The 23,284-nt window shown below is 32.8% G+C and overlaps 1 protein-coding gene across 1 annotated transcript; it reads right to left on the bottom strand.

Annotated features, from left to right (window-relative positions):
• Window positions 1-1,271: 1,271 nt before the first annotated feature.
• Window positions 1,272-22,767, bottom strand: LOC149414249 (phenoloxidase-activating factor 2-like). The gene is made up of 8 exons (XM_089644269.1): window positions 22,687-22,767; window positions 7,818-8,113; window positions 7,325-7,424; window positions 6,329-6,664; window positions 4,434-4,648; window positions 3,743-3,927; window positions 3,234-3,395; window positions 1,272-2,267 (listed from the first exon to the last, which is right to left on the bottom strand). Exons 2-8 carry the CDS (start codon window positions 8,110-8,112, stop codon window positions 2,091-2,093), a joined length of 1,470 nt encoding a protein of 489 aa, XP_089500395.1. The 5' UTR covers window position 8,113; window positions 22,687-22,767; the 3' UTR covers window positions 1,272-2,090.
• Window positions 22,768-23,284: the final 517 nt, after the last annotated feature.

Consider the following 23,284-nt stretch of genomic DNA (forward strand, 5'->3'; position numbering starts at 1 on the left):
TTTTTGGGCACTACATTGCTAACGCTGGCTAAACCTTATGAGATACATCAAAATAATGTACTACGGAATTGTATATCTTAAAAAGGCCTACAGAAAAGTCCTGGATGGTATATGTCTATCTCCTAAGGATAACCCCTAGCAACACCGGGTACATGTCAGCTAGTTTCTTATAAAACGGAAAAGTAATTTTTGCTATGTTTTGTGACTAGATTTGAATCGCCAGGAACTTCCCAACCTTGCTCTTTTCTGCCATCGTCTGCTTTACAATATACCCCAATAATACAGGTAGATAAAAAAATACTTTTCTCAACTTAGATTTCTTCAGATTGTTGTTTTAAAAAGCGAGCCATTTTTAAACTTTTTTTATGTTTGTATTCAAAATTTTAATATTTAAAAAAAAAAGTTTATTAAAATTGAAAAGTGTATGTGAAATTGAAATCACCTTTCAAAAACAGTGTTTAGTTTTAGGATACTCCGATTTATACTGAATATGCTAGAGGCCTGAGTGGTTAATATTCCGGGCTTCAAAACGAAATCCAAATTAATCTGACAGTATACATGCAACTCGCATTGTAATGTTATCATAAAATCCCCCAAGAATTAAATATTAAAACATGCAAAACATCCTTCATCGGTTCAATAATAACTAAATAGTTGATTGGCTTGCAGATGATAGAAAAGAATGCCAGACACTAGATAAAGAATGCCAGATGATTGGACACTAGATAAATAATGCCAGATGATAGGACACTAGATAAAGAATGGCAGATGATAGAAAAGGATTGGCTTACAGATGATAGAAAAGAATGCCAGACAATAGATAAAGAATGCCAGATGATTGGACACTAGATAAATAATGCCAGATGATAGGACACTAGATAAAGAATGGCAGATGATAGAAAAGGGTTGGCTTGCAGATGATAGAAAAGAATGCCAGACACTAAATAAAGAATGCCAGATGATTGAAAAGAATGCCAGACACTAGATAAAGAATGCCAGATGATTAGACACTAGATAAATAATTCCAGATGATAGGACACTAGATAAAGAATGGCAGATGATAGACAAGAATGCCAGACACTAGATAAAGAATGCTAGATGATTGGACACTAGATAAAGAAGGTCACATGATAGGATACTAGATAAAGAATGCCAGATGATTGAACACTAGATAAAGAATGGCAGATAATTGGATACTAGATAAAGAATGGCAGATGATTGGTCACTAGATAAAGAATACGACTTGATAGGATATCCTTCATCGGTTCAATAATAACTAAATAGTTGATTGGCTTAGTGAGGGTGGAGTCTGAAAAACTATTAAATAATGTCAATTAAAATTTTGCATAGTTACCTATTAATGGCTCATTTAGTAAAAACTTAATATATTTTCAATTTGGATTAAAAAAATAAATAACTAAATAAAACAACAATACTTTAATTTTACAGAATACATTTTTAGCAATTTTAACAGCAAGGAATTAATATCGACCTGCAATTCATAATAACACTATATTTTTAATAGTATACAGTTATTGCAATATACCTTGTCATTTTTCCTATGTACATGTATCTAATGTAATTTAATAAATACAAATATAAAAAAATTTGATCCACGTAAATAAAATCTGCTTACGAATTACAATGGTTTTAAAATGAAAAAACTGTTGCGAAAAAACTTAACAAATACAGGAACGCAGGGACAGAAAACCATTGTTTTCTGTTGTTGATACCGGTTTTTGTCTATCGCTGACAGCATAGACTGTTCTATCTCCCAGCCTGCAGAACTAACTTGCCAATGGTCATATCGTTGGGGAGAGCAGTCTTGCTGTTGAACAGAATCAATTCGGATATCGGCATATTTAGCTGAAGAGGAAGCTGCCATCAAAAGGCAAGCACTGTTTTTATATTTATGTTATTTTCCTTGACAGATGTATTTTAAAATGCATAAAAATAAACAGTGCTGTAAATTTTTAAAAATAAAAACAAATTGAATTGAATTAAAAATGCTATTTACTAATTATGGTTCATGGCCCATTTGGCGATTTGGGCAAGGTGAAGTGAGGTTAGGTTTGGTTTCATTTATTATCTTAGTTTTCTTGGAATTGGTATCTGCTGATGTCGGTTTGGATGGGTATAAGCAAGATGGTATCCCAGATCCACGAGGCCAATCGGTGCATGTGAGAATAAATGCCTGGAACCCTCCGGCCTTGGCAGGATTCTGTCCAGGATACGATCCCGGTGAGCTTGTAGCGGCCTGGGTGATCCTGCAACAGTCAAGAGTTATGTCCAGTTATTTATTTACTAACTACTAGCTGTACTCGATAGAGAAACGATAGCGCGTGTTGCATTTACGTCCAACAGATAAAGCTAGATAAAGAGTGCCAGATGATAGGAAACCAGATAAAGAATGCCACATGATAGGACACTAGATAAAGAATGCCAGATGTAAGGACACTAGATAAAGAATGCCAGACGACAGTACACGCGATAAAGAAGAATGCCAAATAATAGGACATTAGATAAATCATCCCAGATGATAGGATACTAGAAAAAAGTGCCAGATGATTGGACACTAGATAAAGAATAGCAGATGATTGGACACAAGATAAAGAATGGCAGATCTTAGGACACTAGATAAAAAATTCCAGATGATTGGACACCAGATAAAGAATGGCAGATGATAGAAAAGAATGCTAGACACTAGATAAAGAATGCCAGATGATAGGACACTAGATAAAGAATGCCAGATGTAAGGACACTAGATAAAGAATGCCAGATGTTAGGACACTAGATAAATAATGCTATATGTTAGGACACTAGATAAAGAATGCCAGATGATAGAAAATAATGCCAGATGATTGGACACCAGATGAAGAATGGCAGATGATAGAAAAGAATGCTAGACACTAGATAAAGAATGCCAGATGATTGGACACTAGATAAAGAATGCCAGATGTAAGGACACTAGATAAAGAATGCCAGATGTAAGGACACTAGATAAAGAATGCCAGATGTTAGGACACTAGATAAAGAATGCTATATGTTAGGACACTAGATAAAGAATGCCAGATGATAGAAAATAATGCCAGATGATTGGACACCAGATGAAGAATGGCAGATGATAGAAAAGAATGCTAGACACTAGATAAAGAATGCCAGATGATAGAAAATAATGCCAGATGATTGGACACCAGATAAAGAATGACAGATGACAGAATGGTGGTACTGACCGGCATGGGGCACACGAGGGGCGCGCCCCCGTCCCCCTCGCAGTTATCCCGACCCTCTCCGCCGGCGCACAGGAAGGACCGGTCGAGTTTGAACAGCCTGCCCAGATTGGTCAAGCGCAGGCGCTTGGTGCAGCGCAACTCGGTCCATATGGGCAACTCCACCTGAAAACATACATTATAAATTCTTGTAGTAAAACGGGACGGCCAATCACTTACCACTGTATCTGCGAAGGCAGGAGCACAAAGAGTTATATAGTTCCATCTCGGGGTAATCCAAACGAGCGAATGTGAAAAACGATATAATGTACACGAACGATATCAACAACTTGCTTCCAAGGTAGTGCGAATCCTTCTGTTTTCAAAATGACAACATTAGTACGATTTTCTTGCAACTTTTCCAAATTTAAAATAGTTCGCCGGCGGTGATTGGTGATGGTTACGTAGAGGTAAGAACTGGATAAATAACATCCAGGTAGGAACCAAGCATATTCTCATTCAAGGATGCTTACCTTCTTGAGGACGTTCTCCAGCTCCTGGTCGTTGGATTCCTTGCCCCAGCCCGAGGAGAGGCAGCGAGTTGAGGGCTCCGGGGTGTCCATGTCGTTAATCAACGGCAAACACACCACCCCCACGTGGGGCTTCAGATCAAAGGGGCTCGTCAGGCTCAGCAGGGCTATGTCGTAGAATAACCCCTCTGAAATTCAATAATAATTGGTTGCATTTATAATTAATTGAGTGTCAAACCTGAAAATCTACAATAGTTACCCTAAGTTTTCCTTCAGTTTCCCTTAGGTACCCTCCACTTTCCCTTCAATCCCTCTCCACTTCCCCTTCATCTCATATTCACCTCGCACAAACTACCCGTGCCTTAGAAGACCTCCCTGCCCTACTGCAGTAGCTCCTCTGATGTTGAAAAAAACATTGGATTTACATTATTCGATATCTGTCTCATACCGAGGGATGAATCATAATTAGGAAGATAAATTCTGATCAAAACCTTGTACTGTTGTACCGCTCAACTCCTTTCCTAAACAACCAACACATATTATTAAAATAAATACAGTTTTGATCTCAAGTATCCTACAGGGAAGTATGTTCCTGTATATTCTCTGCCTGTACAAATAATAATATCATAAATAAATAATCAGCAGTTTCCAATCAATTCAGTTTCTCTCCACTTCCCCCTCACCCTGTACTCACGCTGCACAAACTCATCGTGCTGGTAGCTGTCGGCGACCTCCCTGTCTTGGTGCGGCAGCTCCTCGCTGTCGGTGCTACGGTCCCACTCGCCGGCGCGCACCAACAGACGGGGCGGAGCCTCCTCGCCCTTGCCCAACAGGCAGTGCGCCGCGGTCACCAGCAGCTCGGGGTGGATGAGCGCGCCCCCGCACACGTGCGCGTTGTTCTTATTCTGGCTGGAAACAATATCATCATTAACACATTCTTTGCGGGAAACGAGAAAACTCGTCATACGCCTTTTTACAGTAAGACGCGGGGTCATGTGTTTTCTATTGTCGGCGGTACCCGATCTATCTACCTGTCAATACAATGAGTTTGAAACACAGCAAAAAAATAAAAATAAAAAAATCGCTCTCGCGTATGTTCCGCTCACAAACTACACAGTGAAACGCGGTACATGTGCAAGTTTTGCAATATGCCCCTACATAAAGGAAAGTGTTTCGAACGCTATCACACATTGAAGCACTATTAGGTTATAGTTTTTTTTTTATATGTATTGAAAATTTCTAAATAATCTTGTATGAATATATTTCGATATGTTATATCGGTTGTGAAATACTGTTTTATCTATGATTCCCAAGAAAGTAGAAAGTTTTTGTTCATAAAAAAAGGAATTGCGCATGCATTGCTAAGTAAATAAATAGGCACATCTTTTTAAAGGAAAACACTGAAAGTTTCATCGAAAAATATCAAATAGATCGTAAGATATGAATATTTTGCGGAAAGTCTAATTTTGGCGCTAAAATTTGAAAAAACACCCGCGCTTTGCCCCCAATTTGGCGGTAAAATGCCCGACCATATAGTGTTAATATATACATTCCATTGTCACACATTCTCTCAGCTCGGCGGGAGCGTACCCGTGGCCCTGTGCAGAGCGATGCGGGCGCTCTTCAATACATGTACTGATGTTCTGGCTGCTTGCACAGTTGTTTCTCGAGCTTTTGAAGTAGCTAGATGCGTTTACGAAATAATTCTCGTATGTACAAGATGTAATTCGCGCTGCTCTCGAAATGTCTCGGACGTTCGATGTAGGTACTATGAATTACGCTAGTAGCTGCTTGCCGCTACATAAGTTCAAATAATTACAATGTAACCAAAACGATGAAGGAGATTGAAATGAGGGGGACGTAGGTATAGGAAGTAATAAACTCAAAGTTGTTTGTTCGAGAAGGTTCGTGTCTGGGGTAAGGCCAACCTGGTCAGTTTCAATGTTTCAAAAACCCAAGCGTGTCTGAGATCAATAACTGTCAATTGGTGCAATTTGGTGGAAGCACCTTCCCCAAGAAAGACGCCATTGAAATGCTTGGAGTAAGTTAAGTACATTAGACCGGCTCTAGTATCGGGACTCTATATAGAAGCCCGAGTAAATCTGGCTGCCAAGAAACTGTGCGTCTTGTAGAGGGCACTTGATTCTGTGTAGACGAGGGTGGTTCATCTGATTGACAATCCATTTTTTAACAGACCGATTGCCATCTCTAATGCACAGATGCAATGCAGGTATGCTGAGACTGTTTTACAGGTGTTTTAATGGAGCCTGTTTTAAGTAACTAGCATCATAGCACCGGTGCACGTACGTCTCACTTGAGCGGAACACCCGTCCACAGTTGATGTGGGATTCATCGAATGAATTGTTTCTTCGACTCGTTTTTGTGTAAGTCGGCTTGTATGCAGAACGAGCTACCGACATATGCGGTCTTCATAAAATCCGGGCCTCTTCAAAACACGCAGTACACTACAGTCTCTACCTTAACCCGCCTCGCAATGCTGCACAACATAGTTCCCCTGTCTTTACACTGTACAGACAGAGGTCAGGACAGAGGCTAGTATTATAACAAAATGACAAACAAAAAACTTACTCTAGAAGTTGCACAGTCCAAGGAAACTCTCCAAATTTGGCTTGCTTCTCATCTCCACTCCATTTAGTTCTTGTCCCCACTCCATTGGAGTTAGCGAATCCACACATAGGCTCATCTTGGGAGTTGACATTGAGGGAGATCTGGGGGGTGACCTGGGAAGTAACCTGGGGAGTGACCTGGACACCCGGGGTCTCTGGTGCTTTCTCAGAGACCAGGCTTTCTTCCGAATCATCGTATTGGATACTCGTATCTGGTGTCAAGTTGGTGTCAGCTCCCGGTGATTCGCAACAGACTTCCGTGGGATCTTGACATGGTTCTTCTGGATCGTCCTTTATCCTGAAAGTGTAATCTCAGTATCTATATATAATCTGTTGCTCGTTTATCCGAAATCTACTATTATCTGCCGTTAATGTTACTAGTAGACAAATAACCGGATAATAATTGAAAATCTCCCACTACCACCAGAGTAATCGGAAAATGTTGCTAGTGTCGTGGTGAAGGACTCACAACGCTTGGGTGAGACCCAAACGCGATGCCAACTAAGCCACCGACATTGATACTTACATATCGTGCGGGTTGTATACGCGCCACGCGTGACTACCGGGCATACTATTTTGCTGATGTGCGTACACGACGCAACGTGTCGCTAGTGGCCTGCTACCACCCAGTTCTTCTGGATTAAACACCTAAATAAATTTTTGTTGTTTGTTTTTGGGGTGTTATGCCGTGTTGCGCTAACTCCTTCTTTAGCCGACGTTTCGGACAGCGTTGCAGTGTCCATCATCAGGGCAGATCCGGTAGATCCGAAGATGTGTCTCTTCGGATCTACCGGATCTGCCCTGATGATGGACACTGCAACGCTGTCCGAAACGTCGGCTAAAGAAGGAGTTAGCGCAACACGGCATAACACCCCAAAAACAAACAGCAAAAATGCTTTTGGCCGTGAGAATCTAAAAACTTACCTAAATAAATGAATTAACAATAAAGATAATTTACCTTGCATCGATATTGAAGACATGTTTTGTTGTACACTCATCTGCCTTAACGCAGTTCCCAGGAACTCCACTCTTTGCCTTGCAACTTGAGATGAGCGTACCTGAACAAAATTGACATTATTAACCCATTGGGTAATTATGAGAGATATAATATTCCAGTCTGAAATGATCTCGTAAAAGTTATGCTATCTCGTTTTGTATGACTATGAAAATATGATATGGTTTATATTACCTATTCATCCATGAATATCTCTGTTCATTTCGACTCTGTCGTTAGGTCAGGTTAGCTTGGGCTACATGAAAATATAATATGGTTTCTATTACTTATTCATCCATGAACAGCTCTGTTCATTTCGACTCTGTCGTTATGTCAGGTAAGGTTGGACTAGATGATAATATAATATGGTTTCTATTACTTATTCATCCATGAACACCTCTGTTCATTTCGACTCTGTAGTTAGGTTGGGTTGAAAATAAAATAACGTATTTATTACCTATTTCTTCAGCGTTGTCTGTTGTTTTCTTGGGGTGGCTGCTTCCATTGTCAGTTGACGGCTGACCATTGATGGATGCCCGGTTTTTGGTCGGTTGAAGGAAAGGCTTTTTATTAGGTCTCGTATTTGAGGGTACGGTGTATTTGGTCGTAATCTGTTGAACGTTCTCTTTTCTAGTGAAGATTGAAACTGGAACATTTTCAGGTTCTTCATATTCGGCAGAATAGTCTATGGGGTCACCATCTTGCGCGAGGATGCCCATTACTAGTACGAAAAACAGCAGTCGAAAAAACATTCTGAAAATATTGAAAAATCATTTGTTAGGTATGTATTTTTTACACCATTTTTTTTATATAAAACAGAAGACTGAAAAATGTATTTTCAAAAGACTTACTTAACCTAACATAAGCAACATAACCAACATCTCTTCATAAATATATTGCTATATATGTATGAAGAGATGTACCAAATTCATCAAACAGCCAATATACTTGTTCCGTCACGCCGATTGCTTTTGACAGGCCGTGTGCATACCAATAGTATGGTCAGAATTTGAACTGTACAGTTTAAATTCGCACACGTCAGCTATAACCACGGAGGGCCGTGAGCCGAACATTCGCACAAAACCGTTCGTCCTGTAAAAACCAATATGTTCACCATCGCCGGTTGTTTATCAGAATAATCACTTAATACGTATTTTATCGCAATTTAATTTAAAATAACGAGTGCTAACGAACCACGATCACCGTCCCAGTGCTGACAGATGAGTCTCACCGTGCAGATTTCATTCGCCACCCGGTAATTTGATTGTGAATTAACCTTACGAATTGTGTTTTCGCATTCGCCTGTCACAAGCCATACACTTCATTTATGCTTTATCTGTGTGGAATAGCCCTTCAAAGTACGGCTATCCCAACCCTTGTTCGTTCCTCGAACAATACTGATCTATAGAATTCTTTGGGTGAAGACCAGTGGCTGACTATCACCTGGAAGGAGGAATTTCCCAAGATCGCTGACGAAGCGGTCGAGTTCAACAGAGGGCGACGGATTTTTAACTAGATTCTGATATAATAACAATCGTTTTCCAGATAATCAGTTAAGATGCAGAAATATCATTCAAAACATGCTAATTCGCGACTACATTGTTTTTAAAATAAGAACTATTGTGTTAGAGAGTGTTCCTATTGTCTATGGCAACAGGTGGCAAGAGAGGGGAGAGCGAGTAACTCAACACAACGACGTTATAGCTTTATACCATACAAACCATTGAAATAATAACTGTTTATATCGTACAAACCATTGAAAGAATAACCGTTTATATCGTACAAACCATTGAAAGAAAAACCGTTATTATCATACAATCCATTGAAAGAATAACCATTTATATCGTACAAACCATTGAAAGAATAACCGTTTATATCGTATTAACCATTGAAAGAATAACCGTGTATATCGTACAAACCATTGAAAGAATAACCGATTATATCTTGCAAACCATTGAAAGAATAGTCGTTTATATCGTACAATCCATTGAAAGAATAACCGTTTATATCGTATTAACCATTGAAAGAATAACCGTGTATATCATACAAACCATTGAAAGAATAACCGTTTATATTGTACAAACCATTGAAATAATAACCATTTATATCGTACAAACCATTGAAATAATAACCATTTATATCGTACAAACCATTGAAATAATAACCATTTATATCGTACAAACCATTGAAAGAATAACCGTGTATATCATACAAACCATTGAAAGAATAACCGTTTATATTGTACAAACCATTGAAATAATAACCATTTATATCGTACAAACCATTGAAATAATAACCATTTATATCGTACAAACCATTGAAATAATAACCATTTATATCGTACAAACCATTGAGAGAATAACCGTTTATATCGTACAAACCATTGAAATAATAACCATTTATATCGTACAAACCATTGAGAGAATAACCGTTTATATCGTACAAACCATTGAAATAATAACCATTTATATCGTACAAACCATTGAGAGAATAACCGTTTATATCGTACAAACCATTGAAATAATAACCATTTATATCGTACAAACCATTGAGAGAATAACCGTTTATATCGTACAAACCATTGAAATAATAACCATTTATATCGTACAAACCATTGAGAGAATAACCGTTTATATCGTACAAACCATTGAAATAATAACCATTTATATCGTACAAACCATTGAGAGAATAACCGTTTATATCGTACAAACCATTGAAATAATAACCATTTATATCGTACAAACCATTGAAATAATAACCATTTATATCGTACAAACCATTGAGAGAATAACCGTTTATATCGTACAAACCATTGAAATAATAACCATTTATATCGTACAAACCATTGAGAGAATAACCGTTTATATCGTACAAACCATTGAAATAATAACCATTTATATCGTACAAACCATTGAGAGAATAACCGTTTATATCGTACAAACCATTGAAATAATAACCATTTATATCGTACAAACCATTGAGAGAATAACCGTTTATATCGTACAAACCATTGAAATAATAACCATTTATATCGTACAAACCATTGAGAGAATAACCGTTTATATCGTACAAACCATTGAAATAATAACCATTTATATCGTACAAACCATTGAGAGAATAACCGTTTATATCGTACAAACCATTGAAATAATAACCATTTATATCGTACAAACCATTGAGAGAATAACCGTTTATATCGTACAAACCATTGAAATAATAACCATTTATATCGTACAAACCATTGAGAGAATAACCGTTTATATCGTACAAACCATTGAAATAATAACCATTTATATCGTACAAACCATTGAGAGAATAACCGTTTATATCGTACAAACCATTGAAATAATAACCATTTATATCGTACAAACCATTGAGAGAATAACCGTTTATATCGTACAAACCATTGAAATAATAACCATTTATATCGTACAAACCATTGAAATAATAACCATTTATATCGTACAAACCATTGAGAAAATAACCGTTTATATCGTACAAACCATTGAAATAATAACCATTTATATCGTACAAACCATTGAGAGAATAACCGTTTATATCGTACAAACCATTGAAATAATAACCATTTATATCGTACAAACCATTGAGAGAATAACCGTTTATATCGTACAAACCATTGAAATAATAACCATTTATATCGTACAAACCATTGAGAGAATAACCGTTTATATCGTACAAACCATTGAAATAATAACCATTTATATCGTACAAACCATTGAGAGAATAACCGTTTATATCGTACAAACCATTGAAATAATAACCATTTATATCGTACAAACCATTGAGAGAATAACCGTTTATATCGTACAAACCATTGAAATAATAACCATTTATATCGTACAAACCATTGAGAGAATAACCGTTTATATCGTACAAACCATTGAAATAATAACCATTTATATCGTACAAACCATTGAGAGAATAACCGTTTATATCGTACAAACCATTGAAATAATAACCATTTATATCGTACAAACCATTGAGAGAATAACCGTTTATATCGTACAAACCATTGAAATAATAACCATTTATATCGTACAAACCATTGAGAGAATAACCGTTTATATCGTACAAACCATTGAAATAATAACCATTTATATCGTACAAACCATTGAGAGAATAACCGTTTATATCGTACAAACCATTGAAATAATAACCATTTATATCGTACAAACCATTGAGAGAATAACCGTTTATATCGTACAAACCATTGAAATAATAACCATTTATATCGTACAAACCATTGAGAGAATAACCGTTTATATCGTACAAACCATTGAAATAATAACCATTTATATCGTACAAACCATTGAGAGAATAACCGTTTATATCGTACAAACCATTGAAATAATAACCATTTATATCGTACAAACCATTGAGAGAATAACCGTTTATATCGTACAAACCATTGAAATAATAACCATTTATATCGTACAAACCATTGAGAGAATAACCGTTTATATCGTACAAACCATTGAAATAATAACCATTTATATCGTACAAACCATTGAGAGAATAACCGTTTATATCGTACAAACCATTGAAATAATAACCATTTATATCGTACAAACCATTGAGAGAATAACCGTTTATATCGTACAAACCATTGAAATAATAACCATTTATATCGTACAAACCATTGAGAGAATAACCGTTTATATCGTACAAACCATTGAAATAATAACCATTTATATCGTACAAACCATTGAGAGAATAACCGTTTATATCGTACAAACCATTGAAATAATAACCATTTATATCGTACAAACCATTGAGAGAATAACCGTTTATATCGTACAAACCATTGAAATAATAACCATTTATATCGTACAAACCATTGAGAGAATAACCGTTTATATCGTACAAACCATTGAAATAATAACCATTTATATCGTACAAACCATTGAGAGAATAACCGTTTATATCGTACAAACCATTGAAATAATAACCATTTATATCGTACAAACCATTGAGAGAATAACCGTTTATATCGTACAAACCATTGAAATAATAACCATTTATATCGTACAAACCATTGAGAGAATAACCGTTTATATCGTACAAACCATTGAAATAATAACCATTTATATCGTACAAACCATTGAGAGAATAACCGTTTATATCGTACAAACCATTGAAATAATAACCATTTATATCGTACAAACCATTGAAATAATAACCATTTATATCGTACAAACCATTGAAATAATAACCATTTATATCGTACAAACCATTGAAATAATAACCATTTATATCGTACAAACCATTGAGAGAATAACCATTTATATCGTACAAACCATTGAAATAATAACCATTTATATCGTACAAACCATTGAAATAATAACCATTTATATCGTACAAACCATTGAAATAATAACCATTTATATCGTACAAACCATTGAGAGAATAACCATTTATATCGTACAAACCATTGAGAGAATAACCGTTTATATCGTACAAACCATTGAAATAATAACCATTTATATCGTACAAACCATTGAGAGAATAACCGTTTATATCGTACAAACCATTGAAATAATAACCATTTATATCGTACAAACCATTGAGAGAATAACCGTTTATATCGTACAAACCATTGAAATAATAACCATTTATATCGTACAAACCATTGAAATAATAACCATTTATATCGTACAAACCATTGAAATAATAACCATTTATATCGTACAAACCATTGAAATAATAACCATTTATATCGTACAAACCATTGAGAGAATAACCATTTATATCGTACAAACCATTGAAATAATAACCATTTATATCGTACAAACCATTGAAATAATAACCATTTATATCGTACAAACCATTGAAATAATAACCATTTATATCGTACAAACCATTGAGAGAATAACCGTTTATATCGTACAAACCATTGAAATAATAACCATTTATATCGTACAAACCATTGAGAGAATAACCGTTTATATCGTACAAACCATTGAAATAATAACCATTTATATCGTACAAACCATTGAGAGAATAACCGTTTATATCGTACAAACCATTGAAATAATAACCATTTATATCGTACAAACCATTGAGAGAATAACCGTTTATATCGTACAAACCATTGAAATAATAACCATTTATATCGTACAAACCATTGAGAGAATAACCGTTTATATCGTACAAACCATTGAAATAATAACCATTTATATCGTACAAACCATTGAGAGAATAACCGTTTATATCGTACAAACCATTGAAATAATAACCATTTATATCGTACAAACCATTGAGAGAATAACCGTTTATATCGTACAAACCATTGAAATAATAACCATTTATATCGTACAAACCATTGAGAGAATAACCGTTTATATCGTACAAACCATTGAAATAATAACCATTTATATCGTACAAACCATTGAGAGAATAACCGTTTATATCGTACAAACCATTGAAATAATAACCATTTATATCGTACAAACCATTGAAATAATAACCATTTATATCGTACAAACCATTGAGAAAATAACCGTTTATATCGTACAAACCATTGAAATAATAACCATTTATATCGTACAAACCATTGAGAGAATAACCGTTTATATCGTACAAACCATTGAAATAATAACCATTTATATCGTACAAACCATTGAGAGAATAACCGTTTATATCGTACAAACCATTGAAATAATAACCATTTATATCGTACAAACCATTGAGAGAATAACCGTTTATATCGTACAAACCATTGAAATAATAACCATTTATATCGTACAAACCATTGAGAGAATAACCGTTTATATCGTACAAACCATTGAAATAATAACCATTTATATCGTACAAACCATTGAGAGAATAACCGTTTATATCGTACAAACCATTGAAATAATAACCATTTATATCGTACAAACCATTGAGAGAATAACCGTTTATATCGTACAAACCATTGAAATAATAACCATTTATATCGTACAAACCATTGAGAGAATAACCGTTTATATCGTACAAACCATTGAAATAATAACCATTTATATCGTACAAACCATTGAGAGAATAACCGTTTATATCGTACAAACCATTGAAATAATAACCATTTATATCGTACAAACCATTGAGAGAATAACCGTTTATATCGTACAAACCATTGAAATAATAACCATTTATATCGTACAAACCATTGAGAGAATAACCGTTTATATCGTACAAACCATTGAAATAATAACCATTTATATCGTACAAACCATTGAGAGAATAACCGTTTATATCGTACAAACCATTGAAATAATAACCATTTATATCGTACAAACCATTGAGAGAATAACCGTTTATATCGTACAAACCATTGAAATAATAACCATTTATATCGTACAAACCATTGAGAGAATAACCGTTTATATCGTACAAACCATTGAAATAATAACCATTTATATCGTACAAACCATTGAGAGAATAACCGTTTATATCGTACAAACCATTGAAATAATAACCATTTATATCGTACAAACCATTGAGAGAATAACCGTTTATATCGTACAAACCATTGAAATAATAACCATTTATATCGTACAAACCATTGAGAGAATAACCGTTTATATCGTACAAACCATTGAAATAATAACCATTTATATCGTACAAACCATTGAGAGAATAACCGTTTATATCGTACAAACCATTGAAATAATAACCATTTATATCGTACAAACCATTGAGAGAATAACCGTTTATATCGTACAAACCATTGAAATAATAACCATTTATATCGTACAAACCATTGAGAGAATAACCGTTTATATCGTACAAACCATTGAAATAATAACCATTTATATCGTACAAACCATTGAGAGAATAACCGTTTATATCGTACAAACCATTGAAATAATAACCATTTATATCGTACAAACCATTGAGAGAATAACCGTTTATATCGTACAAACCATTGAAATAATAACCATTTATATCGTACAAACCATTGAGAGAATAACCGTTTATATCGTACAAACCATTGAAATAATAACCATTTATATCGTACAAACCATTGAGAGAATAACCGTTTATATCGTACAAACCATTGAAATAATAACCATTTATATCGTACAAACCATTGAGAGAATAACCGTTTATATCGTACAAACCATTGAAATAATAACCATTTATATCGTACAAACCATTGAGAGAATAACCGTTTATATCGTACAAACCATTGAAATAATAACCATTTATATCGTACAAACCATTGAGAGAATAACCGTTTATATCGTACAAACCATTGAAATAATAACCATTTATATCGTACAAACCATTGAGAGAATAACCGTTTATATCGTACAAACCATTGAAATAATAACCATTTATATCGTACAAACCATTGAGAGAATAACCGTTTATATCGTACAAACCATTGAAATAATAACCATTTATATCGTACAAACCATTGAGAGAATAACCGTTTATATCGTACAAACCATTGAAATAATAACCATTTATATCGTACAAACCATTGAGAGAATAACCGTTTATATCGTACAAACCATTGAAATAATAACCATTTATATCGTACAAACCATTGAGAGAATAACCGTTTATATCGTACAAACCATTGAAATAATAACCATTTATATCGTACAAACCATTGAGAGAATAACCGTTTATATCGTACAAACCATTGAAATAATAACCATTTATATCGTACAAACCATTGAGAGAATAACCGTTTATATCGTACAAACCATTGAAATAATAACCATTTATATCGTACAAACCATTGAGAGAATAACCGTTTATATCGTACAAACCATTGAAATAATAACCATTTATATCGTACAAACCATTGAGAGAATAACCGTTTATATCGTACAAACCATTGAAATAATAACCATTTATATCGTACAAACCATTGAGAGAATAACCGTTTATATCGTACAAACCATTGAAATAATAACCATTTATATCGTACAAACCATTGAGAGAATAACCGTTTATATCGTACAAACCATTGAAATAATAACCATTTATATCGTACAAACCATTGAGAGAATAACCGTTTATATCGTACAAACCATTGAAATAATAACCATTTATATCGTACAAACCATTGAGAGAATAACCGTTTATATCGTACAAACCATTGAAATAATAACCATTTATATCGTACAAACCATTGAGAGAATAACCGTTTATATCGTACAAACCATTGAAATAATAACCATTTATATCGTACAAACCATTGAGAGAATAACCGTTTATATCGTACAAACCATTGAAATAATAACCATTTATATCGTACAAACCATTGAGAGAATAACCGTTTATATCGTACAAACCATTGAAATAATAACCATTTATATCGTACAAACCATTGAGAGAATAACCGTTTATATCGTACAAACCATTGAAATAATAACCATTTATATCGTACAAACCATTGAGAGAATAACCGTTTATATCGTACAAACCATTGAAATAATAACCATTTATATCGTACAAACCATTGAGAGAATAACCGTTTATATCGTACAAACCATTGAAATAATAACCATTTATATCGTACAAACCATTGAGAGAATAACCGTTTATATCGTACAAACCATTGAAATAATAACCATTTATATCGTACAAACCATTGAGAGAATAACCGTTTATATCGTACAAACCATTGAAATAATAACCATTTATATCGTACAAACCATTGAGAGAATAACCGTTTATATCGTACAAACCATTGAAATAATAACCATTTATATCGTACAAACCATTGAGAGAATAACCGTTTATATCGTACAAACCATTGAAATAATAACCATTTATATCGTACAAACCATTGAGAGAATAACCGTTTATATCGTACAAACCATTGAAATAATAACCATTTATATCGTACAAACCATTGAGAGAATAACCGTTTATATCGTACAAACCATTGAAATAATAACCATTTATATCGTACAAACCATTGAGAGAATAACCGTTTATATCGTACAAACCATTGAAATAATAACCATTTATATCGTACAAACCATTGAGAGAATAACCGTTTATATCGTACAAACCATTGAAATAATAACCATTTATATCGTACAAACCATTGAGAGAATAACCGTTTATATCGTACAAACCATTGAAATAATAACCATTTATATCGTACAAACCATTGAGAGAATAACCGTTTATATCGTACAAACCATTGAAATAATAACCATTTATATCGTACAAACCATTGAGAGAATAACCGTTTATATCGTACAAACCATTGAAATAATAACCATTTATATCGTACAAACCATTGAGAGAATAACCGTTTATATCGTACAAACCATTGAAATAATAACCATTTATATCGTACAAACCATTGAGAGAATAACCGTTTATATCGTACAAACCATTGAAATAATAACCATTTATATCGTACAAACCATTGAGAGAATAACCGTTTATATCGTACAAACCATTGAAATAATAACCATTTATATCGTACAAACCATTGAGAGAATAACCGTTTATATCGTACAAACCATTGAAATAATAACCATTTATATCGTACAAACCATTGAGAGAATAACCGTTTATATCGTACAAACCATTGAAATAATAACCATTTATATCGTACAAACCATTGAGAGAATAACCGTTTATATCGTACAAACCATTGAAATAATAACCATTTATATCGTACAAACCATTGAGAGAATAACCGTTTATATCGTACAAACCATTGAAATAATAACCATTTATATCGTACAAACCATTGAGAGAATAACCGTTTATATCGTACAAACCATTGAAATAATAACCATTTATATCGTACAAACCATTGAAATAATAACCATTTATATCGTACAAACCATTGAAATAATAACCATTTATATCGTACAAACCATTGAAATAATAACCATTTATATCGTACAAACCATTGAGAGAATAACCATTTATATCGTACAAACCATTGAAATAATAACCATTTATATCGTACAAACCATTGAAATAATAACCATTTATATCGTACAAACCATTGAAATAATAACCATTTATATCGTACAAACCATTGAGAGAATAACCATTTATATCGTACAAACCATTGAGAGAATAACCGTTTATATCGTACAAACCATTGAAATAATAACCATTTATATCGTACAAACCATTGAGAGAATAACCGTTTATATCGTACAAACCATTGAAATAATAACCATTTATATCGTACAAACCATTGAGAGAATAACCGTTTATATCGTACAAACCATTGAAATAATAACCATTTATATCGTACAAACCATTGAAATAATAACCATTTATATCGTACAAACCATTGAAATAATAACCATTTATATCGTACAAACCATTGAAATAATAACCATTTATATCGTACAAACCATTGAGAGAATAACCATTTATATCGTACAAACCATTGAAATAATAACCATTTATATCGTACAAACCATTGAAATAATAACCATTTATATCGTACAAACCATTGAAATAATAACCATTTATATCGTACAAACCATTGAGAGAATAACCATTTATATCGTACAAACCATTGAGAGAATAACCGTTTATATCGTACAAACCATTGAAATAATAACCATTTATATCGTACAAACCATTGAGAGAATAACCATTTATATCGTACAAACCATTGAAATAATAACCATTTATATCGTACAAACCATTGAAATAATAACCATTTATATCGTACAAACCATTGAAATAATAACCATTTATATCGTACAAACCATTGAAATAATAACCATTTATATCGTACAAACCATTGAAATAATAACCATTTATATCGTACAAACCATTGAGAGAATAACCATTTATATCGTACAAACCATTGAGAGAATAACCGTTTATATCGTACAAACCATTGAAATAATAACCATTTATATCGTACAAACCATTGAGAGAATAACCATTTATATCGTACAAACCATTGAAATAATAACCATTTATATCGTACAAACCATTGAAATAATAACCATTTATATCGTACAAACCATTGAAATAATAACCATTTATATCGTACAAACCATTGAGAGAATAACCATTTATATCGTACAAACCATTGAGAGAATAACCATTTATATCGTACAAACCATTGAAATAATAACCATTTATATCGTACAAACCATTGAGAGAATAACCGTTTATATCGTACAAACCATTGAAATAATAACCATTTATATCGTACAAACCATTGAGAGAATAACCGTTTATATCGTACAAACCATTGAAATAATAACCATTTATATCGTACAAACCATTGAGAGAATAACCGTTTATATCGTACAAACCATTGAAATAATAACCATTTATATCGTACAAACCATTGAGAGAATAACCGTTTATATCGTACAAACCATTGAAATAATAACCATTTATATCGTACAAACCATTGAAATAATAACCATTTATATCGTACAAACCATTGAGAGAATAACCGTTTATATCGTACAAACCATTGAAATAATAACCATTTATATCGTACAAACCATTGAGAGAATAACCGTTTATATCGTACAAACCATTGAAATAATAACCATTTATATCGTACAAACCATTGAAATAATAACCATTTATATCGTACAAACCATTGAAATAATAACCATTTATATCGTACAAACCATTGAAATAATAACCATTTATATCGTACAAACCATTGAGAGAATAACCATTTATATCGTACAAACCATTGAAATAATAACCATTTATATCGTACAAACCATTGAAATAATAACCATTTATATCGTACAAACCATTGAAATAATAACCATTTATATCGTACAAACCATTGAGAGAATAACCATTTATATCGTACAAACCATTGAGAGAATAACCGTTTATATCGTACAAACCATTGAAATAATAACCATTTATATCGTACAAACCATTGAGAGAATAACCGTTTATATCGTACAAACCATTGAAATAATAACCATTTATATCGTACAAACCATTGAGAGAATAACCGTTTATATCGTACAAACCATTGAAATAATAACCATTTATATCGTACAAACCATTGAAATAATAACCATTTATATCGTACAAACCATTGAAATAATAACCATTTATATCGTACAAACCATTGAAATAATAACCATTTATATCGTACAAACCATTGAGAGAATAACCATTTATATCGTACAAACCATTGAAATAATAACCATTTATATCGTACAAACCATTGAAATAATAACCATTTATATCGTACAAACCATTGAAATAATAACCATTTATATCGTACAAACCATTGAGAGAATAACCATTTATATCGTACAAACCATTGAGAGAATAACCGTTTATATCGTACAAACCATTGAAATAATAACCATTTATATCGTACAAACCATTGAGAGAATAACCATTTATATCGTACAAACCATTGAAATAATAACCATTTATATCGTACAAACCATTGAAATAATAACCATTTATATCGTACAAACCATTGAAATAATAACCATTTATATCGTACAAACCATTGAAATAATAACCATTTATATCGTACAAACCATTGAAATAATAACCATTTATATCGTACAAACCATTGAGAGAATAACCATTTATATCGTACAAACCATTGAGAGAATAACCGTTTATATCGTACAAACCATTGAAATAATAACCATTTATATCGTACAAACCATTGAGAGAATAACCATTTATATCGTACAAACCATTGAAATAATAACCATTTATATCGTACAAACCATTGAAATAATAACCATTTATATCGTACAAACCATTGAAATAATAACCATTTATATCGTACAAACCATTGAGAGAATAACCATTTATATCGTACAAACCATTGAGAGAATAACCATTTATATCGTACAAACCATTGAAATAATAACCATTTATATCGTACAAACCATTGAGAGAATAACCGTTTATATCGTACAAACCATTGAAATAATAACCATTTATATCGTACAAACCATTGAGAGAATAACCGTTTATATCGTACAAACCATTGAAATAATAACCATTTATATCGTACAAACCATTGAGAGAATAACCGTTTATATCGTACAAACCATTGAAATAATAACCATTTATATCGTACAAACCATTGAGAGAATAACCGTTTATATCGTACAAACCATTGAAATAATAACCATTTATATCGTACAAACCATTGAAATAATAACCATTTATATCGTACAAACCATTGAGAGAATAACCGTTTATATCGTACAAACCATTGAAATAATAACCATTTATATCGTACAAACCATTGAGAGAATAACCGTTTATATCGTACAAACCATTGAAATAATAACCATTTATATCGTACAAACCATTGAGAGAATAACCGTTTATATCGTACAAACCATTGAAATAATAACCATTTATATCGTACAAACCATTGAGAGAATAACCGTTTATATCGTACAAACCATTGAAATAATAACCATTTATATCGTACAAACCATTGAAATAATAACCATTTATATCGTACAAACCATTGAGAGAATAACCGTTTATATCGTACAAACCATTGAAATAATAACCATTTATATCGTACAAACCATTGAGAGAATAACCGTTTATATCGTACAAACCATTGAAATAATAACCATTTATATCGTACAAACCATTGAGAGAATAACCGTTTATATCGTACAAACCATTGAAATAATAACCATTTATATCGTACAAACCATTGAGAGAATAACCGTTTATATCGTACAAACCATTGAGAGAATAACCGTTTATATCGTACAAACCATTGAAATAATAACCATTTATATCGTACAAACCATTGAGAGAATAACCGTTTAAATCTCTATCACAGATGTGGTTTTCGTTGAGCATTAACAGAAAAATAATTTGACCTACTTTCAATTTATATACATACTTATGCACTTATGCACATTACAAATTGCTGTGGTTTATTTATATTTTTAGTACATCGGTCGACAAATAGCTGTGGTCTATCGGTTATAAAAAAATTTCAATGGCGGGTTAAATAACATTAAAAAATCTTCTCGTTCTAACATCTGGAAATATAATTATACAGAAAAGGAGTTAAAACGTTTGTTCAAAAAGTTTAATCTCCAAAAGTTGTTGCTTTGAAATTCTGACACAATTTTGCATTCGAATACGCTTGTGCTTTTATATACCTATATTTATATATATGCCACCTGTAACAGGAAAAACATGCTTTTTAAATAATGCATATTAAATAAATATGAAATATTATTGAATATTTGATTTGAACCCGAGAACTCTGGATTCGTAGTCGAAGAAATATTGTTAAATTTGCCTGATTTGTGTTTGATGGTATAAGATACCCAAAACAAAGAAAAACGAAAAAGGTACTAACTAACCTTAGATAGAAGGATTACAAATCTCCTGAGTCCTAACACGTCTAACCTTGCACAAGTTCTTAGACGAGTACTAGTCAAACCACATTATTATTAGAAGTAGTATTGTAAATTTAAATGTTATTGACACAGTGGTTAGAAAAAGACGAAACATTTTACTATACACGGTGTCCGGAATCACGTAGCAAAAGCGGGAAACTTGTAAATCTAAATTGTATAGAGAACCCACAAAAGTATTTTTGTTTCAATTTTTTTTCCGGCAGTTAAAGGGTTAACAAAAACTTTTGGAGACGAGTTTACAATCGACACATTTAAAATATTTATTAAAAAGCTGATTTTTTTTAAATTTTACCTAAAAATCGCAACTTCGGACTCAATTTAGTCCAAAGAGAAAGCTAAAATAAAAAATATATATATAACTCTAAATGATTCATCATTTTCCCGTTTGTACCACGAGTTTCCGGATACCGCGTGTAAGTGATCATTTTTATATTAATCTTTCAGGCCTCTGGCATATTGACAATTTTTTATAGATGCTGTCTTTCTGACAGGAGAATTCATGTGTGTTTCCGCTTCTCACTAAAAACCAAATAAATGGATT

Source organism: Hesperophylax consimilis, chromosome 20 (genome assembly GCF_061612785.1).
Source record: "Hesperophylax consimilis isolate HC1 chromosome 20, BYU_Hcon_1.0, whole genome shotgun sequence".
Taxonomy (NCBI): Eukaryota; Metazoa; Arthropoda; class Insecta; order Trichoptera; family Limnephilidae; genus Hesperophylax; species Hesperophylax consimilis.

What these genes read in the sequence shown, in the direction of transcription:
- LOC149414249 (XM_089644269.1), bottom strand. Translation starts at nt 8,112, where the DNA reads ATGTTTTTTCGACTGCTGTTTTTCGTACTAGTAATGGGCATCCTCGCG. An exon ending in AGACAACGCTGAAGAAATAG is followed by an intron (nt 7,425 to 7,817) that starts GTAATAAATACG and finishes AATTTTGTTCAG; the next exon opens with GTACGCTCATCTCAAGTTGC. An exon ending in TGGACTGTGCAACTTCTAGA is followed by an intron (nt 4,649 to 6,328) that starts GTAAGTTTTTTG and finishes TATTGTTTCCAG; the next exon opens with CCAGAATAAGAACAACGCGC.